Source organism: Choloepus didactylus, chromosome 2 (genome assembly GCF_015220235.1).
Source record: "Choloepus didactylus isolate mChoDid1 chromosome 2, mChoDid1.pri, whole genome shotgun sequence".
Classification (NCBI taxonomy): Eukaryota; Metazoa; Chordata; class Mammalia; order Pilosa; family Megalonychidae; genus Choloepus; species Choloepus didactylus.
In genome coordinates this window covers 247,446,281-247,471,056 of record NC_051308.1, presented here as the reverse complement: position 1 = coordinate 247,471,056, position 24,776 = coordinate 247,446,281, and the positions used below count along the sequence as shown (strand labels likewise).

General features: G+C 58.9%; 2 protein-coding genes across 9 annotated transcripts in view; one reads left to right on the top strand and one right to left on the bottom strand.

The window, feature by feature from the left end:
• LOC119528115 overlaps positions 1–1,125 on the bottom strand; it is a 4,141-nt gene extending 3,016 nt beyond the window's left edge. Inside the window, exon 1 of one of the 2 annotated variants that reach the window (XM_037828807.1) lies at positions 642–1,125. The gene's annotated coding sequence lies outside the window, so the exon portion shown is untranslated. Of the gene's footprint in view, positions 1–207; positions 616–641 lie in introns of those variants that run through there. The other variant, XM_037828806.1, reaches the window with a different exon arrangement.
• LOC119528114 (solute carrier family 35 member E2A-like) lies at positions 953–24,776 on the top strand. Of its 7 annotated transcripts, none has more exons than XM_037828805.1 (9): positions 953–1,746; positions 12,845–13,269; positions 13,417–13,552; positions 13,955–14,082; positions 16,513–16,633; positions 18,005–18,058; positions 18,310–18,382; positions 19,468–19,613; positions 21,448–24,776. In XM_037828805.1, the coding sequence occupies exons 2-9, from the start codon at positions 12,989–12,991 to the stop codon at positions 21,640–21,642; spliced, it is 1,134 nt and encodes a 377-aa protein (XP_037684733.1). In that variant the 5' UTR covers positions 953–1,746; positions 12,845–12,988; the 3' UTR covers positions 21,643–24,776. The 7 variants fall into 7 exon arrangements, with proteins under 7 accessions (XP_037684733.1, XP_037684727.1, XP_037684731.1 ...); XM_037828799.1 differs by having other exon boundaries at positions 956–1,746; positions 12,845–13,310; XM_037828803.1 differs by lacking the exon at positions 953–1,746 and adding an exon at positions 1,966–2,382 and having other exon boundaries at positions 12,845–13,310.

The window sequence follows — 24,776 nt, the reverse complement described above, 5'->3', positions numbered from 1 at the left end:
TTTTGCTATAAAAAATTGAGCGAATGTTTTTCCAAATTTGCCTTGGGGGTGTTTTGGCCGCAAGCAGCTTGCAGACAGGGAAGGGCCCCGCCCCGTCGGGCAAGGCCGCGGCCTGCAGATTTGCGAAGTCATCGTGAGCACGGAGTTTGGAGCGATGACTGCACCCTACTGCGTGCAGAGCTCTTAGTAAACATTTACTAAGCTCACGTTTGCAGCTTGCTTTCCACGTTTCCCGTTTTCAGGCTCCACTCGGCCTGGGCGCAGGGGGCCCCAGCACCCGCCGCCTCCGGGACCGGCCGCGGAGCCCGCGGGACACCGAGGGGTTGCCGGTGTGAAAGCAAGTGAACGTTCACGCAATTCCAAAGTGGCCTCTAAGGAGGGCCCTGCGGCCGGGGACCTCACTCCTGAAAAGGAGCCCCAGGACGGGGGTGGGAACAGCGCCGAGGCAGCCGGGGCCGGGGTCCCCGCGTTGGGACTGCGCCCCGACTCGGCGCCACAGGGACCACCCACCGGCGAGCACCTGCGCGCGCACCTGAGCCCCCCCCCCCCCGCCCGCGGCGCCCACGTGGCCTGAAGCGGCCACGCCCCTGGGCGGAGCGCGCCACGGCCCAGCCAATCAGCGCACCCGTTCCCACAAGGACCTGTCCACCTGCCCCGACTGCGGCGATCCCGGGAGGGTCCGGGCCCCTCCGCCCGGGATCCGGCTGCACCCGAAGCTGGTCGCGGTGCCGGGCTAGCGTGTTACATGTCCAATAAATCCCTTCACTTCTTTTTAGAATTAAGCCTCTTTGGGTTTTCCGCTCGTGAAGCTGAAACTCAGAAGGCGGCCCCTCGGGGGCGTAGAGACGGCCCCCGCCCCAGCCGCGGTGGTACGGTCCGGAGGGCGCCAGTGCGCGGCCGCGGGGGGGGCTGGCGCTCAGGCCTCGCCCCCTCTGGGCGTCGGTGGTACAGTCCGGAGGGGCCAGCAGCGCCCGCGGCGGAGGCGCGTCGCGCACCGGGGAAAGGGCGCCTGCGGGGCGGTGAGGAGTGCGCCGCCAGCTTCCTGGGCGTCACTTCCGGCCCCGCTCGGCAGGCCCCGCCCCGCCGCCCGGCACCTGCTCCCTCCTGCTCCCCGCTGCCGGCGCCTTCCCGCCCCGACCCGCTGCGCGCGGCCTTCTCCCCGAGCCCGCCGTGCGGGCCGCCCCCGCGCTGCTCTCCGCTCCTGCGCGGCCCCGAGGCCCCCAGCGGTGCAGAGATCCCGGCGGGCCCGGGCGCCCCGCGATCAGTTTCCCTGTCGCCCCGTCCCGCACGGCCAGACCCCGGGCCGCACCCGCGCTCCCCGCGCCGCCGCCTGGGGATGCAGCTCCGGGGCTGCGAGGCTGCCCCCGCGGCTCGCCCTGGGCTGGGGAGGGCGAGGGTCCTTCCCCAGCGGCCCCTGGCGCCCCCCGCCCCGGCTGCGCGCCGGCCACCTTAAATGCCGCGCGCCCTTAAGGCCGGGCGCCGCCCCTTCCTGGGGTTCGCCGAGGGCCCTGCGCGGAGGGGGCGCCGCGCACCCGCAGCCGCTGCTTCCCGGGCCGCGCCGCCCACCCTCGCGGCCCGGGGTCTCTCCCCGTCCCGGCCGTCGGCGAGGGTCCTGCGGGGAGCCCGGGGCGGGCGCCCCACCCGCGCGCGCCCGTGCTCCGATGACCACAGGCAGAGGCCCCGGGCGTCCCCTGCGCCCCCCGAATGCGCCCCGAGACCCCGGCGCGTGCAGTCCTGCTCCGACCGGTGGGTGGAGGGACCGCGGCGTCGGGGCTACCGACGCTCCGGAGTGGGGGAGGGTCCTCCGCGCGGCGCCGCTCCCAGCCGAGTCGGGGCCTAGGGAGTCGCGGCCCCGGGACCACCGCCCGGCCGCGCTCGCAGTAACGCGGGGACGCGGGCGCGGGGATTCGTCTCTCCCGGTCCAGCGCGCACCTCCCCACGGGGAGATGCTCTGGCCTCCGGCTGGCCGGAGACAATAGGGCGGCCGCGGGCGCCGCGGAGGCTGCCTCTGCGCCTGCAGGCGCGTCTCGACCCCGGCCGGCGCGGCCAGCCCCAGCGCGTCGCACTCGCGCCTTCTGGAGCCGTCTGCTGAGGGCGGCAGCCGGGGAGGCCAACGCCGCGGGAAACGCGAGATAACGGCTGGCCCCGGGGTCTTTGCCCTGCCGCGCCCCGCTCGCCGGGGCTCCGCCTCGCCCGTCCCGTTCTCCTTTCTAAGCCTTGGCCGCGGGAAGTCACCTTTCCCCCGGCTCCGCGGACCACCCGGGACCCCACCGTGGGGCTCGGCCTGTCGCTCCCGGCGGCGGGGGCGCGGTGCCCGGGGAAGGGGCGAGGCCTGGGGCCGAAGGTCCGCCCGGGGCGCGGCGGGTCCCCCGGAAGAGCCAGGTGAGGCGCTCCCCGGGTGCGCCCCGGGGCGAAGGGGAGGGTCGCCCGCGGCCTTTCTCTGGAATTCGCGGAACCGATGGGTTAGGTGCCGGCAGCCCTCGGGCCGACCCCCGGCCTGCTCCTCTGACCGGCCTTCCGGGGCATTTGGGACGCGCAGGTGGCTGCCGAGCCCTGGAACGGGCTGCTCGCCGCGGCCGCGGAAAGGAGGGCGCCTCTTTAGGGAGGGATTAGCGGTTTGGTGCCTTCTTTGTTTTTTAGGAATTTTAGTGTTTTAAAATTGAGTGCAATGTAATAACATTTTAAAGCAGAATCCAGCTGTGTTAAACAGATGGAAAGGGGCTTTGAGAGAAGGAAGAAAAAGAGTTTTACATAAAAGCAATCTAATTTCCATGTATAGAATTATAAACGGAGTCAAGCACAAAGGAAAGAGTTTTAATGGCTCCAGCGTTTCTCCCGGGAGCTCCGACCACAGTGACGGGTCTGCGCAGGTGCTTCTGAGCCTTCTGTACCTTTTCGGGCAGAACATATGCCAAGGGCTCCCGTAATCTAGGACAGATACATTTTGTCAAAAATTACAGAGAGGTCCCCCACGGACTGCTCCGCACTTTGTTACAAACTTCTTATCCTCGGACACTTGGATAGTTTTGTTTCTGAGTCTTAAAAACAAAGCTGTTTGAACATCCTTGTTCATACAACTGTGGATATTTGTTTGATTGTCTCCGTAGGATAAATTCCTGGAAGCGGAATTTCTGGATCACAGCCTGTAAAAGCTGTAGCCTTTTGAGACATTTTGTCTAAAATGCCTTGCTGACTACTTGAAGCAATTTAGACTTCCTCCCAAAGTTGTTTGTTCCAGAACGGGGACAGTCCCAAGAAGGCAGGGGTCTGTGAAAGTGGGTGGAAGAAAAATGACAGCTTTTTTCCCCTAACGTCCAGCTAAAATGTTCTTCAGTGATGCACGTGGGCCCCAAACCCAGTTCCCCTGGCAGGACCTGCGGCTTTGTCTTCTTGAAGATCTCAGGGCCGCCCACCTCCCCGGGAGCTCCGGGCGGCTGGGTTTTGGCGGCGATCAGGGCAGCGGGTGTGTGTGACCCAGGGGCTGCACGCTCGCTTCCTGGGGCTTCTGCTGCCCACGCTGCGGAGGGCTGGACCCCTTGTCGCCGCCTCAGGCAGGCCCCAGCCCGGCAGGGAGGCTGCGCGGGTACCCGTCTCCCGCCCGATGGAAAGGTCGCTCTTCAGCTCTCGGTTCTTCTCTGCGGGACGGAGGCGACCCAGGCCCTCCTCACGGGTGGCCGCGCCGGAGCCGAGCACAGCGGCTCCCTGTTGCCGGGCGGCTCTGGGCAGGGTTGGCCGCCGGCTCTCCGAGGCAGGTTGTCACCGTCGGACGACGACCACTGGCCTCTGTCCTTTGCTTCTCTCCAAAGGTGACCTGATGATGTGGGCCGAGAAAGAGCAGGCCGTGCCGACCCTCCGGAGCCGGGTCAGGGAGGGCAGCTGTGGGCCGGGCCGGCGGGGACGGTGGTGAGTGGCTGCCAGGTGTCCTCGTGGCATGCCGGAGCGGGTGTTCCGGGCCGGGTTGCAACTCCAGGCTGATTGCATTTCGTTCGACCCACGGCCACCTGTATCGAGAGGACGCCTGTGCATTGCCCAGGGTCATTCATCCTGTGGGAGTTGTGTGGGTTGTACGGTTGCACTCTTCTTGGTAGACAGCTGGTGGCACTGGATTGTTCTGCTATGACTCTGCTTGCTTGGGCCTTCTGGGCCCCTCGCAGGCCTTTTTCTAGGACGGATGGGCAGGGTTGCAGAGCGTGCAGCTCTACACCTGGCAAGGTGATGCCAAATCGTTTCCCACGGTGCCTGCGCCAACCTACACGTCCACGAGCAGTGTGTGAGCTCCCGCCATCCGAATGGACCCGGCAGCGCCGTGTTGTCAGGCCTCTTGATTTTTGCCCATCTGGAGGGTGTAGGATGCTCTCATTGTGGTTTTAATTTCCTCTTCCCTGGCTCTGATGAGGTGGAGCCTCTCTGATGACGCCCACTGGGCCCCTCCCGGCGTCCACACCCGTCTGTCCCCTCTTCTGGAGTGCGGGCTGGAGTGGGGACTCGCCAAGCAATGCCCTAGCACACGAGTGATGGAGCCGCTTCTGAGGTCAGCTCACAGAAAGGCTCCGTCTCCAGTTTCCCTCTTGGGGGTTCTCACTCTGGTGGAGGCCGGCTTACCTGTGGGCGCTGCCCCAGGGAGAGCCCACCTGGTGAGGGTCTGAGGGAAGCCTTCTCCAGTGGCCTGCAAGGAAATGTATCCTCAAAACCCAGGTGAGCAAGCTTCGACCTGGACCCTCCAGCCCCCGGCAGCTTCCACGTGGCACAGACCCAGCCAGCACCTGACCGCAGCCTCGTGACGGGCTTCGGGCCAGAGGCACCCAGCGCAGCTGCCCCTGGACGCCTGACCCATGTCTGTTGTTTTATGCTGCTTCGTGTGGGTTAATTTGTTACGCAGCAGTGATAGCTGATACCGTACCTTTTCTTGTGTCCTAATGGCCATTTAGAAATTGTCTTCTGTGAAATGTGGTTTTCTCCATATTTCTTATTGATTTTTAGGAACTTTTTGTATATGCTGGATGTTAATCCTATGTCATTTTGCAGATATCTTTTCCTAGTTTGTGGCTTATATTTCCACTTTATTTATGGTCTATTTTGATGAAACAAGTGTTCTAAATTTAGTCACTGTAGTCTTTTTTATCCATGTTTTCTTTTATGGTTACTGCCATTTGAGTTTGGTTTAAGATATTCTTTCCTACCCCAGGGCCGGGTCAGAAAAAGATTCTCTTAAATTTTTCTCAAGCGTGAGTTTTGCACAGTGGCTAGGAGCTCAGCCCTTGGAGCGGGGCTGCCTGGCTCTCCACTGCAAAGCCATTTCTTCTCGGATCTCACCTGTTGGTGATGGCTCCTTTCTCAGGGGCTGTGAATATATAAAACACTTAGAACTGCTGATTCACAGTAAGGACCATCTGAACCCGACAATTACTGTTATTTGTCTAATGTCAACTTTTGAAATGATGTGAGTTAGGGACCCAATTTCACTTTTTTTCCAGTATGGATAACAGTTGTCCTAGCATCATGTGCTGGATAGTCCTTCCTTTCTTCAGTGATTCACAGCCATTTCCCGAGGGAGCCTGGTTCTTTTCAGCGGAGGATGATGCTTAGAAACCAAGATCCGTGAGCTGTGGGTGCTCACCGCTAATGGGGTGTCGCTGCGGCTCGGACCTCTCAGTGCCCAGAGTTAGCAAGTCAGTTTAGAAACAGAGATGTGTTCCAGGTACGTGTGTATGTACCCACCTCTACATGTCTATCCATCTGTTTGTCCATCTGTCCATCCATCCATCCATCTATCTGTCAGAGCCTGTGAGCTCCAATCCCTCCATCCAGCCCAACACCCTGGGGCTCATTCTCTTCTCTGCGCTTTACCTTCCTTCCCCGACAGGAGGCTGTGTGACACTGTGCCTACAGTACGGTTACTCACTCGATCCTGACATGAAAAGTAGATTCAGAACTGTGAACCCAGGCCTCAGAGAAGAGGAACCACGCCGAGCGTTCAGCCTTAGTTTCGAGTTCTCTTTGTCTTTAATCTGAGGACACGTGTCCCAAATGCTGTGCCCAGAAGCTATTTGGGTTAGTTTGTTATTCACGTGATTTATGGTTTAGTTCACATTTGCTATTTGTACTCCGTCTTACAGATTTTCTCCCTAACCTTATGGATTTAATTTTTTCTTTTCTCGTGTTTGTGAAACCTTATCGTGGTTCCCGAAGTCAGTGTTTCAGAAGGCGCATCTGGGAACTGCGGCCGCCACCTGACCCTTCCCTTCACGCCCATCCAGCCCTTTCGACAATCTCATTGGTCTCGGTTTTTCCTTTCCTGATTTTTTGCACAAATGCCATTTTCATTTGCCGCCTGGGGGCTGCTCCGTGCTTCCTGCCTGGGTGTGCTCAGAGCCCCCTCGCCTTTGGGGTTCTAGTTGTGCTCGGGGTGTCTAAGTTCTCATCTGCTCTGCTTAGTTTACACTGAGGTTCCAGGGCTCACGTGTCATCGGTTCTTGAAGGTTTGCATTACTTCTTTTGATTGTCCCTCTTCTCCATGATTTCCATTTTCTCCTCCAGGGAATTTTATTCTTATTATTTGCTCCACATTTGGGCTGTTTTTTAACATCTTCCGTTCCGTGTCTCTTTGGGCCGCATGCTGCATGATTTCTCCAGGTGTTTTTTTTTAATGCATTAACTCTTTATTCAGCCCTGTCTCTTCTGTTTAGCTCGTCAATCAAGTTGCGCTTGACTTTAAAATATTTCAAACTTGTGATCTTGAGACACTTTTAGGCATGCAGAGGAGGTGCATTGACCCATTGTAAATTCTTCAGGCTTCCGCATGCCAGTTTCACTTAATCTTGGTCAGTGCTCTGCACCAGAAACAAGGCCAGTGTGGTTCTCTGTGCTGATCTGCAGACTGTTCGAGCCTCTGGCTGCCGGCCCTGCCAGGCCGCCGTGTGCCGAGACGCGTGGTCTGCTCAGGCCCCGCTGACCTGCACTGTGCAGCCTGCAGACCCCGGGCTGGTCTGGTGTTTTCTCGCGGTTAGACTGAGATGCGTCGGTGGCAAGAAAACCAGAGGCGCCGTGGTCTGGGGAGCGTCCATGGCCAGCGGCTTTGCCATCGTGGCCTGGTCGGGGAAGTGCTGCCTGCTTCTCCTGGGTGAATCGCTGGCGGGAAGTCATTTGAGTCTGTGCACCTCCACCATGAGGTGCATTTCAGTTCTGTCTTTCGTTTCTGGACGCTCCGTTTGCGTTTTCGGACGTGCCTTCTGGGTTCTCCCTGCCGGTGTCTCCTGCTGTCCTGTCGGTATCTGGAGCCTGCTCGGAGCGCGAGCTGGGCGCTCTGGGATCTTTGATCTTTGATCCTCACCAGTTGATCTTAATCTGTAAGTGGCCTAAATTACCCTGAAATGGCTCACTGGCTTCTGCCCAGCTGCAGCCCCGGAGTGTGGGGGGGGAGCTGGGGGGGCTCTGCTCTGGCGGGGGCTTGTCTCCCCGCGGCCCCCCTCCCTCAGGCCCCCACTGCTGTCTGTGGGGGCTGCTGGAGGCCCGTTTGTAGGTCCTCAGAGGCACCCCAAGCCCACCCCCTCCGAGACCTCAGCACCCCCTGCCCCCCACTGCGTGTCCCCCCTGGGGTCGCACGGACCAAGGCAGAAGCTCCCGTGAGCTCCTCGCCGGCCACGGGGAGAAGCAGGAGGCGCTGGGAGACCTTCGCTCCCATCCTGCTCTTAATTTCCAACGGCACGTTTCTGGTTGTTTTTTAAAATAGTTTCATCTTCTTGCTCTTTCATTCGTCCCCTCCCCCTCCTCCCCTCCTCCCCCTCCCCATCCTCCTCCCTCCTCCCCTCCTCCCCCTCCCCTCCTCCCCCTCCTCCCCCCTCCTCCCTCCACCCTCCACCCCTCCTCCCCCTCCCCTCCTCCTCCCCCTCCTCCCCCTCCTCCCCTCCCCTCCTCCTTCTCTCCTCCTCCCCTCCCTCCTCCTCCCTCCTCCCCTCCCTCCTCCCTCCCTCCTCTCCTCCCTCCTCCCTCCTCCCCTCCTCCCTCCTCCCTCCCTCCTCCCCCTCCTCCCCCTCCCCCCCTCCCCCCCTCCCCCCTCCTCCCCCTCCCCTCCTCCTCCTCCTCCCTCTCCCCCTCCTCCCTCCCTCCTCCCCCTCCTCCCCCTCCCTCCCTCCTCCCCCTCCTCCCCCTCCCTCCCTCCCCCCTCCTCCCCCTCCCTCCTCCCCCTCCCCTCCTCCTCCCTTCTCCCTCCTCCCCCTCCCCTCCTCATCCCCTCCCTCCTCCCCCTCCCCCTCCCCCTCCTCCCTCCCCCTCCTCCCTCCCTCCTCCCTCCTGCCCCAAGGCCACTCCTCGGGCTGGCCTGACTCCCAGCTGCAGTTTGTCCCAGAGGCTTGGCCGAGGCCTCCTGTTGGCCCCAAAAGCAGTCCTTTCAGAGTCCCTGGAAGGTTCTGCTTTCCCTGCGGAGCCCCCCCCTTAGCCCCAGGCCCAGGAGGATCTGGGGTGAGCATTCAAAGTGGCCTTTCAGGCCCCCCTGGCCAGTTTGGGGTCCCTGCGCTCACACTTGGGGGTTCCAGCTTTGACAGTTTGATGCTGTCTCTGCATCTCCCTCCCTGACCAAGTGGGCTTTACACCCCAGGAAACAAAAATCCAAACAGGCAGAAACGGGCTGTTCCAACCAAGTCTGGTTGGGAAGGAGTACATTTGTCCATCCGTCTGTCTGTCTGTCATTGTGACCCAGAAGTCGACTTCCACTCTTTAGGATGTTCAGATGTGCTTTGACCCCAGAAGGAACGGGATGGGTGTTGTTCTACTCTGGGTTGCGCCAGTGGCTGGGGAGAGGCCCTGAGCCGGGGGCCGCAGGTGGGCACTGTCGGTGGCAGACAGGAGCGCCTGGTCCCCGTTGGGCTCTGGGGGTCCTCGGCGCTCGGCTCGCACCACTTGGGCACCTTGTGGTGTTCCTGAGCTGCACGTGGCCTGAGCTCGGCAGCCTGGTGGCTTTACATCCCCATGTGAGGCCACGAGGGAGATGCGGTCGTCCCTGGCCAGGGAGCCCTGGGGCAGCTCGTGGGTCCCGTCTCCACGACAGTCCCAGGAACGCAGACAGGCCGGGGGCCGGAGCTGGAAACCGAGTGTGGGCCAGGCTGGGTCCCTCTAGGGCTCAGGAGAGGCTCCCTCGGCCCCTTCCGGCTCTGGGGGTGCTCCCGGCGCCCCGGGACAGGCCCTCCCCTCTCCCTGCAAGGGCACCGTCCCGTCAGGTCAGGGCTCTGCAACGTCGTCCTGATTCCACCCGAGTGACCCCGTTTCCAAGTAAGGCCCCTTCTGAGGCACCGGGAACACCCAGGCTGCTGGGGGCCCCGTTCACACGGCCCCGGGGCCGCTGGAGAGGCAGGTGGTGGAGCTGCGGCCGGGCCCTGCACCCCACGCCCCGCAGCGTCCCTGGGTCCTGGGCACGTGCCCCTTGCCCCCGCGCTGGGCTCTGTCTGGGAGCTGCTGAGCAGGTGCCCAGGGTGCCCGGGGGCTTCCGTGGGGGACGAGTCCCGGGGGCTGCCCCTGGCAGAGGCCGTGGCTCCCGGTCACGGCGACACGGACACACGGACACACGGTGCGGCGGTGAGCTCAGACCCGAGTCCGGCGCAGAGAAGAGCGTGTGCTTGGCCGAGCCGCAAATGGCCCTGGGGGCACACGGGGGCGAGGACACCACCCCCACCGGACACAGCGCGGCCCGAGGGCCCAGCCGGGCGGACGGAGGGGACACCAGGCAGGAGACGGCGGCAGGGCCTCCCCCACCCCCTCGCCCCTCTCCCCCTTATCCTCCCCTCCTGCCTCCCCTCCCCCCTCCCCCCTCCTGCCCCCCTCCCCTCCCGAGCTGGTGGTCAGTCAGGGCTGGAATCCAGATTCATAACAAAAACAAATGTTTGTTGGGCCCCTGGTGGCACCTGCTCCAAACGAGCCTGCACCGTCTGCAGACACCCAGCTGCTGTGTCCGTCCGTTCTGCTCGGAAGCCCAGGCTCGGGCCGGTGCACTGTGCCCCTTGCCGCCACGCCCCGTGGTTTTCATTCTCAAGCGTCTTTTTATGTTTTTTTTCCCTAAAGAATAGCTGGTATTTGGGGCATCTCTTCCAGTCCGGGCTCTCCGGAGAAATGGAGCGACGGGTGCGTGCACACGGATATTGAGAGGCTGATTTTAAGGAGCTGGCTCCCTTGGTGTGGGGGCGTCCACATTCCTTAGGGCCGGGACGCTCCGGTTAGGAGCGATCGAGGCCTGAGCCCAGACTTCCCAGGTGAAGCCGCAGGCGTGAGATGCCATACGTGGGGCGGCCTCTTGGTTCAGGATCCGGAGGGGACGCCTGGTGGGGGCTGGGAGGAGGCGCAGTGGCTGCCCCCCCCGGCCCGCAGTTTGCCCTCACCCTGCGTCAGGCCCGCGACCCAAGGCCCCCGGCCGTGGAGGCCACTCCACCGACACGGTCCCCACTGGCAGCCCCTGCGGGGTCGGACCCAGAGGACCCAGAGGACGGACGCCACAGCCCGGTCAGGCGACATTAACCGCCGCCATCGCACTTTTAAGCAGCTTCATGTGGAAGCAACTTCTGTTTCTTCCCGTGAGCTGCTCTTGTCGATCCTTTCCATTCTCCAGCACTCTCAGGAGCCACCGGGTGTCACGTGCCACCAAGACCCTTTACTTCCTTCTGTGAATCTGCTCCTGTTTGCCTCTCCGGTGACAGACAGCGGGTCGGCCCTGCTTTTGCTGCGTGAACCTCCGACCTCGAGCAAGGCTGTTTGTTTGGAGGCTCAAAGGCCGTCCGTCCCAGCGAGCCATGGTCTCGTGCTCCGGAGAGGCCCCCGCCGCTCGGTGGCCACACAGGGATCTAGCAGTTCCACCGCCCTTGAAGGACCCGGAAGGCCTGGCCTGGAGTTGCAGTTTCGAGCGTCTTCACCTTTGTCTTGTTGGGTGGGTTCACGCTGCCGTCCACACCGGCTTCGCCTCAGAGGTGGCCGAGGGGCTGGAGCACCTGATGCCTGCGCCCTGGTTTCCTTGGCCTGGGGTGCAGCGTCGGCTTAACCTCCCGGTGTGAGCAGGGAGAGGCGCACCCTGCTTTCAGCTGCAGCCTCATCGCCGCAGGACAGGGACGCTGGAAGTGGACATTTCACGGCATCGGTGTCTGGTGGGAGCAGGGAGAGGACAGGCGGAGGCGGGTGGTTTGCCAAGAGCAGGCGCTGGAGATGCACATACCCCGTGAGACACAGAAATGCACACGTGTGTGCACACGGGTCCACGGCCGCACAACCCACATGCCTGCTAGCGGTGCAGACGAGGTGCGGCTCTCCCAGCGGAACTGCGTGGTCGTGAGAGCGAACGGACTGTTCAAAGACGCGTCTGCCGAGTTCTTTGTGCCGGGAGAACGTGCACGTCGAGATGGGGACAGCGGTCCCTCAGTCTCCGGGAACGGGGGCGCGGGGTGCTGGGCCCCTCTCCCAGCCCCGGGCTCAGTGGGCTTCGTGGGGGTGGCAGCTTTGCCGACTAGCATGGAACCCTCGCGTGAGCACAAAGGCCGAGGCTGTCCTGGCAGACGGGAGCGCTGGGCCAGGCGTGAGCGGGCACCAGAGGAGCCGCCAGCTTCAGCCGTTTGCCAGGAACACAGGGTTCTCGTTGCTTTATCCCTCAACCGTGTGTGTTTCTTGAGTGTCGGCTCCTTGTCGTGCCAACAGGTTCGTTTTTGGAAATGCAGTGGTCTGCAGGGTGGGGTCCAGGAAAGGGGCACCGTGTGACACCGTGACAGAGAGGGGCCCCGTACTGTGGGGATTCGGCTCTGATGGGGTGTCCCGAGGAGGTAGGCTCTGGGGCACGGGTTCCCTCCATTGTGGGGGGCACACACTCACCTCCAGAAGGCTCCCCCCCAGCTCCAGATGGTGTCTCCCCAGCTCTGGAAGGTTCACCTCAACCCCGTGCACAGAGGACTCCCCACTTCCAAACCTGTGAGAGGATTCGAGTCCACTGGGAAACAGACCCCCAGGAGTACGGATTAGCTAATGTGCACAGGCAAAGACATCAGGATCAGATTTCCAGGATCTTTGAATAATGAACTGTCAGAGAATGATGTGTAAAAGATGTAAAGAAATTACTGAAAATTTAAGCAGAACAAGATGTCATTAGAAAAACAGATCTGAAATAGAGCCAAGTAGAATTTCCATAAATGAAAAATATGACTGAAATTAAGAACTCGGTGGCAGATCTATTCCTCCCACTGGAAAAACTGATGAAAGAAAGAAAATGTCTGGTGGGGGCACGAGAGTCCGCACGGCACGAAGAGTTACGGGGCCAAGAACCGTGAGAAGACAGAGGCCGGCCGGTGAGCCCCCTTTCTCCGGGGGCTTCTGCAGATTCCAGGGGATGCCCCCGACCGGTGCCAAACCCTGGGAGCCGGGCCGGGCCGAGCAGAACTGGCTGTAGAAGGAGCCCCCGGCTGGGGGGACCGAGAGGCGTCCGCTGTGGACCCTCGGGGGGCCTTGGAGCCTCGTGATGGTGCCTCTGAGCTTGGCTTGGTGGCTGAGGCCTTGTCTGGGGGGGCAGTGGCTGCCCTGAACCGGGTCGGAGGGTTGGCTCTGGGTTCCGTTCCCCCAGCAGTTCCGGAAGGATCAGCTAAAGTGCAATGTGAGGAAGGGAAGGAAAGAATAGAAGCTTTCGGTCTGGCAACCCTGTGTAGGAGAAAACCTACAGGGGTTCTCCTTTTTCCGGGCAGGGGACTAAGGATATAAATCTAAAAATAAGGCAGAAATTCCATATTTGCATTTTAAAAGTCACTTAATTGGTGATTGAAATTCATGTGTCATTTTAAGAACTTGAACACGTTCTAAGTGAGTAATGCGTTTCCTCGTCTTCGCTCTCCAGCTCCCAGCTCTCGGAGACCCCGTGTGCGGCGCTGACCCCGGGCCCCCGGTGCCCTCCTCTCGACTGTCTGCGCCTGGGGAGCGCGTGTCAGCCCATGTTGTCCGTCTCTGAGACAGAGTCGTCCTTTTCTGCTGCGCCATCAGCATGTCGTCTTTAACTAAAACTCCGGCGCCGGAAGGGAGCGTTTCTGGCCCCGAGGAGAAGCCGGAAGGAAAGCTGCTCTTCACCTGGGGCTGCCTTTCTGGCCCCCGGGGTGAGAAGGTTGTCTTCACCAAGAGGCACAGCGCCCCCGGGGAGAGCGTGCTGGCCGTCACGCTCACCGAGACCACCGTCATCGAGTCGGACCTGGGCGTCTGGAGCTCGCGGGCCCTCCTCTACCTCACGCTGTGGTTTTTCTTCAGCTTCTGCACCCTCTTCCTCAACAAGTACATCCTGTCCCTGCTGGGAGGGGAGCCCAGCACGCTAGGTGACGTGGGGCCCCGTTCCCGCGGCCGGGGGGCCGGGCTGGCCTCTGCCCTGAGCCGGGCGCCCTGTCCCCGTGTGTGAGCGCGTCCGGGCCCTTCTCCCTGCAGGGGCCGTGCAGATGCTGTCCACCACCCTCATCGGCTGCGTCAAGATATTCGTCCCTTGCTGCTTGTACCAGCACAAGACGCGGCTTTCTTACCCGCCCAATTTCATCATGACCATGCTGTTTGTGGGTCTCATGAGGTGAGGAGACGGACGGTTGTGTTTGTCTGATTATTTCTTATTCAGCAGCTCTGCTAATCCTGACAGGGTCGCTGCAGACTGGGGCTCTGATTAGGCAACCACAGGTATCTTTTTCAGTGCAAAGTTTATCAACAAACAAGGCCCGTCAAGATCTTAGGACATCAGTGAATTTGGTTTTGTGGGTCTTAATACTGTGTGTGTTTAATCAGAGCCTCTGGAACAACCACGATGGCTTAGCAGCAGCTCGAGGGGGATAGTCTCCTCCTCCCTGGGGTGGTGCCTGCGTGGCCGGGAGGACGGAGGGCGACCCCACGTGTGGGCACAGCGCGGCAGCAGGGGTCACCCCTGCGGGGGCCGCAGCAGAGCCGGGACAGACCCGTCTGCTCCGATGCTTGCTGTCAGGTTTGCCACCGTGGTGCTGGGGCTGGTCAGCCTGAAGAACGTGGCAGTTTCATTCGCAGAAACGGTGAAGAGCTCGGCGCCCATCTTCACCGTGATCATGTCCCGGATGATTCTGGGGGAGTACACGGGTGAGTGGTCCCTGGCCTTCCCCCCACATCCCCCCCCAGCCTCCCTCCCTGTGCCCCCCACCCTGTGCTCCCCAGCCACCATTTCTGCTCACCTCTGATTTTCCTTCCTTCACCCATAAACCAACTCCCGACTCCAGTTTCTTTCTAGTGACCTGCTCTGCACTCCTGCTGCTCTCCTCAGCCGCCCCAAGTTACCTTGATCATTCTAGGCCCTGAGGTCCGGGGTGGGGTCTGCGCCTCGTGGCCCTGCAGCGGGTGGGGGGTGGGCGGTGGCCGTGGCCTGGTGCAGCCTGTGCCCCCCAGTGTCTGCACTGACCCGCCCTCCCCCGGCTCCTGGGATGGGCCTGCACTGCCCTCCCTCCCGAGCTCCGGGGCTCTCCCAACTTCCCCGTGCTCCCTGAGCTTCAGCAAATTGGATTTATTTCCAAAACCTCATGTTTTTAGCTACACACAGATTTTTCCTAACTAGGGGTTAGGCCCACCCCCCCAGTTTCCCACCAACGCATCCAATACCGTCATGTGAAAGAAGCAAGGCACAGAACAATGCACATAAGTACTCCCAAGTAAGGAGGATTCTGATATCTATACATGATATATACACATGTATTTGCTTTTACTAAGAAGAGACTCTGTACCCCAAAGTCTGGAAAGCAGGGACTCGAACAAATACTCGCACACCGATGTCCGTCGCAGCCACGCGTGGAAACCCCCGGTGTCCTCGGCAGGCGAGAGGGTGAATGGAGCGGGCCTCGCACACACTGCGGGTGATTGTCGGGCAGCCGCGGGCAGGAGTGAAGCCTGAGATGCCGCCACACGGACGAGCCTCGAGTGAGAACCGGTCGTCCGCGGCAGGACCAGCGCGTGATGCACTTGAATTCCCGGGACAGGCACGTTCGTGAGACGGGAAGTAGCCGAGCGGTCAGCGGAGGTGGCGGGTTCCTGCTTCATGGACCGTTACAGTCGCAGGGTCGTGCTGCCATCACCAGCACCCGTCACTGGAACGGTCCCATCACCCCAACGGAAACCTTATGGGGACAGAGTTCCTCCTGCAGCTGATGGTGCACTTAAGAATGGATAAACGTGGCAAACTTTATAGTGTATATATGATATCACAATGAAAAATAAGCTAAATCGTCAAAACTCCCCGGCAGGATCTTGCAACTAAGGCAAGGGGGGCAGGAGGCAGACGTGTCGGGAGAACTGAGGAAATGTTTTATGTAGTTTATAAAACAAAATCAAATCAAGATGAAGGGGCAGTTCCTAGAAATCATCAGAGTGAAACGCGCCGTGTGGCACAGCAGGTCCGTGGGCTTTACCACCCAGAAAATTACTTGAAGTGATTTTAAAACCTCCCGCTGAGGTGGACGAGCTTGGGGCGAACAGCCTCTCCTGCTGAGAACAGTTGGGGAGTCTTGATAAAACTTAGCCAAAGACAAGAAAAGGAAGCACGGACCTGCTGGGGCGTTGGAGACTGACCAGGCAGCAGGGCCCGGGGGCTCGGCCGCTTGAGGAGACCCCGACGTGCATCTGCAGAGAATCCGTGCAGAGGGGCCAGCCGGGGGCTGCCCTGCGAGCCCACAGAGCTGCCGGGGTCCCTGCGGGGTGGGCGCGTCTGCCCCCCGCTCTCCCCGCCATCCCGAGGAGAAAGCCGAAGCCCTCCCTGGGACGAGATGGCAGCTGCGGCGCCCAGGTCTCTCCCGACGGCTGCGCTCGGCGTCTGCCATTCCACAGGGCTCTGCGGGCAAAGCCGGAGCCGAGGCCACATGCCGGGCACCGAGGCTTCCCCTCCTTGGCCGGGCCCTCGACACCGTCTGCCGTGCCCCAGCTCGCGGACGTCCCTTCCTGGCTCTCCCCTGCGGAACCTGCCGGGGGAGACGGTGGGCTGGCAGCCCGGGCGCGTCGGGCCTGGGCATTGGCTGCTCTTCGCTCCCCACAGGCGCTCCCACCCGCGTCCGCGGTGAACTGGGTGCTGTATCTAAACTTGGAGCTGCGCCTCTTCCAAAATAAACGTGATTTCCCACTGTTCCGACTGAAACGTTGCCATTCGCCTAGTGGTGTACTACGTTTCAGGAGAGAAGAAGGAGCAGCCTCAGCGTGGGGCGCGTAGAAGCCCCTGTGCCAGGCTATTAAATTGCAGCCCCCGCCCCACGAGGGGCCTCCTCTTTAAGAGACCTCCCCAGAGCTCAGGTGGGCTCCCTGCAGGCGTCCGGGCAGGCGGGAGGCGCCTTGGTACCCGGGGTGCGTGTCTGCCACTCCGCGTCGCCCCGAGCCCAGCAGAGGAGGGTCCCAGGCCGCCGGCTTTGGAGGGGCCGTGGGGCATTTGTGCCACATGGATTTGGGTTTGCTTTATTTCCCCACGGAGTAAGGAATCGGGAGTGGAGGGCCTTGGTTAGTGCAGGCCGGGTAGTCACGTGCCCTTTCCCCTTTCAGGGCTGCTGGTCAATCTGTCCCTCATCCCCGTGATGGGGGGGCTGGCCCTGTGCACCGCGGCCGAGATCAGCTTCAACGCCCTGGGCTTCTCTGCGGCCTTGTCCACCAACATCATGGACTGGTGAGTGGGGAGGACACGGGGCTGTGCCCTCCCTTAGACGACGATATTCAAACCCACGCTGATTCAGGATTGCCTCCCGCGTCACAGCTGCCTCTTCCGAAGCAGCAAAGCAATTCGTACCCCCATTATAACTTCCTTGCAGACAAGCATTTGATCCTTCATTCCTGGAGCGGTTCGGGGCGCGTCAGCTAACGGACGCCGGGGTGCGAGCTGGAGGACGCTCCCCCGTGTGTGGTCAGAGCGAAATGAAACGAGCCCTTTCTCTAGCCTTGGGGCCCCTGTCCCGGCCCACGGGCCCCACTGGCAGGATGAGGCCCCTGCACCGCCGAGGTCGGACGCCCAGAGCCAGCACAGCCGTCCTCCAGGACTGACCGTGCCCCGATTTCCCCTAGTTCTGAGACAACGGAGAAAACAGCACACGTTGGTCCCAGGGCTTCTGCTTCAGAAGCAGACAGGCTCGGGTTTGAGGTTTTGAGCAACATGGTTAAGAAAAAGTCACAATTGTCTTTAATTTCGCTTTTAACATTCTGGCTTCTTCCTTCCGCATTTGTATCTCAGACCTCAGAAGCGCAGTGTGGATTGTATCACATGGTCAATTTGCGTGTTGTCTTCTAACTTTCCTTTTACTTCATGAGCACTGGGTTTGTGCCCCGTCGCACAGCGGCAGCTTAACTCTGCAGCCCTCTGTGGTGATAAAAAGCTGCAGGGAACGTCTTGTCTGTGCATCTTCATCTCATGTCTGACCGTCCTGTGGGATAAACACCTAGAATGGAGTCTGCAGCCCAAGCCCATAACCATCTCTTAAAGGCGCCTCATCCACGCTGTCAGATTATTTTCAAAACAATTGTCCCAATTTGTGGTCCTGTCAGCAAGAGTTTGTTTGACCCTATCCTCAGAAAGCCAAGTTTTTGCATTAAAAAAAAAAATCTCACTTTGGGGTGAGAGATTCCCATGTCTCAATGTTAGTTCCGACCTCTTTGGTGACTGGTGATGCTGAGTATCATTTCATTTTCTCGTTGGCCCATGGTCTGTCTGTCCTCTCAGGCGTTTTGTCTGTTTTCCACTGGGGTCTCCGTGTCCTTGGAGTCTGTTTTAGCCTGTCACTCTGCACCAGTTTGGGATCCTCTGAGGTGTAAGAGCTGTGCAACCGAGCGCCTCAGTTTACCTGTTGGTAAAGCGAGGGGAGGCCTGGGAACCCTTCGCCATGGGGTGAGTCCTGGCTCGTCGGCGTGGCCACAGCAAACCTTCAGTGTCCGTCTGCCGACGCCTCGTCACGTCCTCATCACGTGGCGAGAAGGCAAGCACTTTGTCCATTTGATTCCATGCCCGCGGCTTGTGTCGATGCGTAACTTCTCCTCTTCTTTATTTTAGTTTGCAAAACGTTTTCTCAAAGAAGCTCCTCAGTGGGGACAAGTACCGGTTCTCGTAAGTGTGGGCCCCGGGACGCTGCTGAAGTGGAAACCCGCCTGCTGGGGCTGCTGTGGGGAGGCGCCTCAGCCCCGGTTGAGCACGGCTGGCGGTGGCTTTTCGTTGCCGGGTGGCCGCGCACATGGGCTCCCTCCTTGTCGTCGGGAGAGAAAATAAACCTCGGGTGCCCATGTGTACTCGGGAAGTCCCTATGCCACGCGCGTTCCTCGTGCCGGTCCCGGGGTCCCACACCGGCTCTCTGCCCGCAGGGCCCCGGAGCTGCAGTTCTACACCAGCGCCGCCGCTCTGGCCATGCTCATCCCAGCCTGGGCCTTCCTCATGGTGGGTGCCTCGGCGAGTTGGGGCGCAGGGGCCACTCGCGGGTCGGGAGCTGACCGCCGGCTGCTGGCCGGAGGAGGAGGCCCCACGTCCCCTGAAGCCCCAGCCAGACCTGTGGCCGTGGGGGTTTCCTGAATGGTTCGCGTGAGGGTTTCTAGGTTTGCTGATTTTCTTTAAGTGACAAAACTAACACGGACTGGAGTACAGGCTATGCTTTACATCAGCGTGAAATATCTGGATAACTGCACTTATGGTGCTTATCCTTGTTCTTAGGAAGGGTACGTGGCAGGATTAAGTGTTCACAGAGCGGGATGTGTACAACCTACACTCAAGCGTTTAGAAGAGAGGGAGATGATGGGCAGACAGACAGACAGACAGAACGTTGTAACAAATATGGCAAAATGTTAAAAGCTGATGGATCTGTGTATCTAAGGGTACAGAAACGCTGCAGTTCCCCACATGGGGTTTCTATTGTTTTTGTAACTTTTCTTCTGAAAGCAAGAACAAAGTGCCCCTGTGGGAAACTCAACAGTGCAGAAGTTTGTAAAATACAAATGAAAGCCCCTGTCCCGGCCCTGCCCTGTCCACTCCTAGTGGTAACTTGAAGATTTTCTCCCGGAGAGTGCAAATGTACACACATGTGGGTGTGCACGCACTCCGAGTCCACTGTTTCGTGGGCGCATACGTGCACGTCACTGCCGGTGTGTTTTTTTTAAACACAGTGGGGCCGCGCGCTCCCATCCTACACCCTGCTCTTGTCCACTCTGTGGCGGCTTCGGGCTCCCGAGATGGGCTCCACCTAACCCTTCACTTCCCTGATAACAGACCTTGGTTGCTTTGTGCTTTCCACTGTTACAAATGTGAAAATGTGGCAGACGGGCAGGCGAGGGTGTTTCTCTGGGACAGACTCTGGGAATTGGCAACTTGGTGGAGGAACCTGCACGTGTAACGTTTTGGTAGGGCTGTCCAGTGGCCTCCCTGAAGGCCGTTCCCAAGCTCTCCTCCCGGGTACCGCAGAGCCGGCTCCCGGCCACGCAGGCAGCGCCAGGGAACCTGCACGCATCGAATGTTGTTTGTTTGGCACGCAGGATATGCCAGTGATCGGGGGGAGCGGAAGGAGCTTCAGCTACAGCCAGGATGTCATCTTGCTGCTCCTGATGGACGGCGCACTGTTCCACCTGCAGAGTGTCACGGCGTATGCCCTCATGGGGAAGATCTCGCCCGTCACCTTCAGGTGCGCTGCGTGCTTCAGTGTGCTGAGGGTGATGCAATCCAGCACACTGGAAATGAACTGGCTTTTAACAACAGGGATATACGAGCTCACAAGTCGCAGTTCTAAAGTCATGAAAATGTCCAAATTCAGGCATTAACAGGACCACGCCTTCTTCCTGAAGACTGGCTACCAGCGATCCGGGCTCCTGTCACATGGGGAGGCGGATGGCCGGGGGCTGCTGGGCCTCTCCCAGGGGTAGCTTCTGGTTTCTGTGGCTTTCTCCAGAATGTCTCTGGGCTTCTGTGTCTCTTAGCTTCTCTCTCTCAGCTCCTGTGCGTCCTTGCTGCTTTCTCCCAGGGCGTTTCTCTCTGAGGGTCCGGGGTTCCTCTCTTAGCTTCTCTGGGGAAAACTCTGGATTTCATCTCTTAGCTTCTCTCCTGATTCTGGTTTCAATGGCTGTCTCCAAAATGTCTCTGGGCGTTTTCTGAGTGTCTCTGCGTCAGCTCTGGGTCGGTGTCAGCTCTGAGCTCTCCTGAGGACTCCAGTAAAGGATTAAGACACATCTCCATGGAAACCACCTAATCAAAGGGCCCCCACCCACAGTACGCCTGCCCCTGCTAGTGGATTGAAAGAACATGGCCTTTGTGGGTACGTCACAGATTCAGACCAGCACGGAGCTCACAGTGCTCTTCAGCTGGGTCCCCAGGTCAGACACGCACTTGCTCTTGCTTGGGCCCCGAGACAAGGGCGTCCGTTGTTGGACGTTTTTCCAAATATTTCCTGAAAACTTGCTTATCAAAGACCATTAGAAAAAACAGCCTTACTAGCAAAAAGGCAAAGAACAGAAAAACAATTTTTTAAAAATAACGTTTTTCATTTATTTCTATTATAAGAACAATACGTTTTCATTATAGAAGTTAAGAAAATGCAAAAAAGAATAAATTAATAATGTTTAAATTATCCATAACTGCACCCCAGAGACAACCACCATTCACATTTCGGTGTATTTCTTATTAATCTACTTATACAAAATTCTAATGTTGTATATGCAGTTGAGTTTTGTGGTGTTTTCTTCATCTCCTTAAGGGATTGTTTTCTCCTGGGTCCTATAAAGGTACGGCATTTACAGGGGTGGCTTAGTTGGCCAGGCTGACAAATACCACAGAGAGGTTTTGGCTTAAACAACGGGAGTTTAGGTCCAAAACCAACTCAGTGCCAAGGCTGCCCTCCTGCCCGGGTCTGGCGCTCTGGTGCTGGCTGCCGGGGGTCCTTGGGGGTCCTTGGCTCAAATCCACACCTCGGATCACATGTCATGTCCTCTCCTTTCTCTTCCGGGTCCCACCGGCTCCCGGCTTCCAGCTCCTTGTGGGCCTTGCTCTGATCCTAGCTTCCAGTTTCTTCTAACCCCTGGGATCGGATGAAGGCTCAGCCCTTCTGTTGGGTCACACCTGGACCTGTAACGTCCGGGGGTCCTGCTTCCTCAGGGCTCCCACCAAGACACAGGCGAGAGCCAAGCACGCCTGTGTTGGGGACATGGTTCCAGCTACCACGAAGGGGAGCTTCTCTTACTGTCCGGAAAGCAGGCTGAGGATTTAGGGGTGAAATATCACGATGCCTATAATTTATCCAAAAATGCTTAAGTCGAAAAAAAGATGAAGCAAATACAGATGCTATCAAGTCTTACATCTAGATGATGAACTCGAATATAAGTGTTTATTTAACATTTTCCCTACTTTTCCAATTGTTCAACATTTTCGTAAAAGCCCCCCCAAAAAGAGCAACGGGTGCGTGGGGGGCGTCTCTGCGGCTATGCAGGCCCTGAGCCCACCCCCAGGAGCTGCTTCTGTCATTGCAGCGTCGCCAGCACCGTGAAGCATGCGCTGTCTATCTGGCTCAGCATCATCGTGTTCGGCAACAAGATCACCAGCCTGTCGGCCATCGGCACCGTACTGGTGACTGTCGGCGTTCTGCTCTACAACAAGGCCAAGCAGCATCAGCAGGAGGCCTTGCAGAGCCTGGCTGCCACCGCCGGCCACACCCCAGAAGATAGCGATGAGCCGCAGACTTCCAGGGATCCCACACCTCACCCCTGAGCTTGGCACACACCCGGCCCCGGGCCCCTGGTCGCCGGCCACTGCTCCCCCTCGCGAGGCCAGGTGCCTGGGGTGCACGGGTGTTTCAGCCGAAGCCTGTGGGGCTCCGGACAGGGCCTCTGGGACATCAGCTTCCAGGTCGGAGGCCAGGCCCCTCATCGGAGCCTCTCTGCCGAGCAATGTGAAGCCACCCCTGGCAGTGCCCTCCCCAAGCCAGCCTCAAGGGCCCCTGGGGCTGTGCCTTCTCCCACAGGGGTCAGAGACTGACCCAGGGCCCGCCTGCCCGAGACCCCAGAGCCGGGCACAGTGTGGAGAAGGGACCACGAGGGCCCACTGCTGGGGGGCAGTACTCACCCCCTCTTCCACCCCAGCGGAAGCAGGGCCAAGGCCTCCCCCACCCCACACCCAGAGCCACCAGCACGCAGTGGCGGGTCCTGGCGTCCTGGGTCCCAGTGGCCAGGGCTCCCTGACCAGTGTCCCTGACCCAAGACCTCCAGCTCCGGGCAGCCGAGCACCAGCCTCGTCAGCGCTGGCTGGTGGGGGATGCCGACGCGGCCCATCGGTTCCCAGGCTCTGCGGGGTGCAGCTGGGCCATCCTGTCCTTGCTGTCCTTGAGCAGAGTAGCGTGACGGTTCCCCACGATCAAGGAGCAGGAGGGTGTTTGGCAGAATGTTGAGTGTTGAGTGTTTGCTAAGCTTCATTCACAGGGACGCTGGAGCGTTTCAGAAGGAACCGCGAGCTCGGCCGGGGCTCCCCAGAGCTGCGGGCTGAGGCTGTCAGCCCCTCAGACCTCCGCCGTCCTGCATTCTGGGGGGAGTTCTGAACCAGCCCGTCCAGCACCAGCCGGTCTCAGAGACCCCCACAGCCCCAGGCTCAGGCCGGTCAGACGCAGCCCACCCAGCACCTGGCTGGGTCCTGCAGGGGCAGCTGTTGGGCTTCGGAAGCCTGGGACTGAGGAGAGGAATTTCCGGCACCGACCTGCCCGGGGGCTCCTTTCCCGCCTGCTCAGCGGGCCTTGGGCTCCCGCGATGGTTTTTCCAGTTGGCTTCTCACCCGGAAAGTGTAAACGCCCAAATAGCCCCTCCTGGAGCTCACATCTCTCAGAAGCAAAGAGCAATAATTGGGTCGCCTTAAACCCTGCCTGCCCTTTCCAACCACTCGGCCGTCTTAAGGCAGAAAGGTGCCTTCTGAAGACACTCTCCTGGCACGGAGGCGGCCCTTGCCTGGCGAGGTGGCTGGGGTGGTGGGATGCGGCTTGTTCGCTGAGGACCAGGCTGTGACGGCCCCCGCTGCCTCCCTCGGGAATGTGGCTGGTGGGGCAAGGACAGAGAAGGGAGGCCTTGCAGACCTCGGCCCCCGAGCACAGCCAGGTGCCCCTGCCCCGGCGCCTGGCACTGCCCATCCCAGCCCCACAAGCCACTTGGGGCCAATTTTGATTTTCTCAATTTGTGGACCAGAAAAGAAGTGAGAATGTTCCTAAACTGTCAGCAAACGAGGCAACTGCCTGCAAAGCTGCTCTGAGACGTTTCCTCGTCCAGGGTTCCCAGCTGAGCGCCACGGGCAGCGGGATCCGTGCCATGGCCAGTGCTGCCCTGGCTGCTGGCCACGAGGTGGTCTCCAGCATCCACCTCCTGCAGTGTTTCCCGGGCCTGCCTCAGCCACTTGTTTAGTGACTGTTCAGAGACAATACGTGTTTTATTAATTTTGTCCAGTGATTTTTATAGAATACGTTCTTCTCGTTGAGCCACTGCAGATACATGCTTGTACAAACGTTGACACTGGGTGTCGGCACTAAAATTGGGCTAACTCCTTTGGATCCGTGGCCACTGTCACAGCCTTTGTAAAGAAGCAAAACATTTGAACCAAACCTTCAGACTCGGACCATCTGCTTACTTAGGTTGGTACTTAAAGATGTACAGAGATCTCTTCAGCTACTAAGTGGCAGGAAAAGCTTTTCTTTCAAATTCTAATAATCATAATACCTGCAGAGCAGCATGAAAATAATCCAACTGCTAAGAATACTCCAACACAATCCAAAGTGTACTCTTTGGAAAACCAAAAGGGTGAATCAGAAACAATGAGTACTGTACAATGAATATGAGCTAAACAAAGCTGTGCTTTGTATTCTACATTTAAATGCTTTTCTCCAAACCAATGAGTTCTGCTTCCTGCTGTGAGACTTTCATTTGGATGCTCACTTAGGTGGGCCAGTGGGAATAGAATAAGCACAGCATGGGTTTAAAATCTGCCCAAGTGATGTGCTGTTAGGGCTTGAAAAGCTCGTTTCCCTGGGTTAGAGAAAGTAAACAAGGATGTGTGTCCACGGAGAGATCATCTCATCTCCCTTTCATCCACATTGTATGAAGAGCTTTGTTCATTCCAAAAATGCCTACAGGTCCTGTTGGGCCTCTTCATTTCCTGGATTATGAATAAGAATGTCCCAGCTGCCCGAGGCGGCCGGTGGCGGGGTGGGTGGGTCAGCCACTCGCCCCAAGGGTCGACCCCGTCATCTGCCATGCTGCATTCCTTCTCCCCACTTTCCTTGGGGGCTCTGATCTGAGTCTGGTGGCCAGTGGGTCCTTGCCCAGACACCCAAACTCAGCTGGAAACTCTTAACTGGCAGTCTTGTTTTCTGTTTGTTCCTGTTTTGTTTCCAGTTTTCTTTGAGGAAAAGTGGCGTTCACCTCATTTGCTATTTCTACACTGTTAGCAGATGTGTGAGCTGAGTCTGAACCTGCCCATTGGGTGCCATGGGTTGAGAAAAGGAAGGCCACAGCCAGGGTAACTTTCCCACTTTGAGAAACTTGAAAATTTTATCAATAATTCCCTATATGAGAGCCAAATTACATTTGCTTTATATCAAACAAAACTGTGGAGAACTGAAAGCACATCGTGCAAAATGTTTATGGTGTTTTGTATGTCACCTATTTCAGTATTTATGTAACTAGTGTTTCTAGAAAATGGTTAATTTAGTAAATCAGTGTTCATTCTGTGGTAATAAATTGATACTGTGTATAGTTAACCCTGTGGAGCAATGGCAGCAGCTTGTCTAAACTCTTGTGCTAAAGTCAAATAAATGTTGAGTATCTAC

Coding starts and splice junctions, on each gene's coding strand:
- LOC119528114 (XM_037828799.1), top strand. CDS start 12,989: ATGTCGTCTTTAACTAAAACTCCGGCGCCGGAAGGGAGCGTTTCTGGC. Junction 13,311..13,416: donor AGGGGAGCCCAGCACGCTAG/GTGACGTGGGGC, acceptor TTCTCCCTGCAG/GGGCCGTGCAGATGCTGTCC. Junction 18,059..18,309: donor GGGGACAAGTACCGGTTCTC/GTAAGTGTGGGC, acceptor CTCTGCCCGCAG/GGCCCCGGAGCTGCAGTTCT.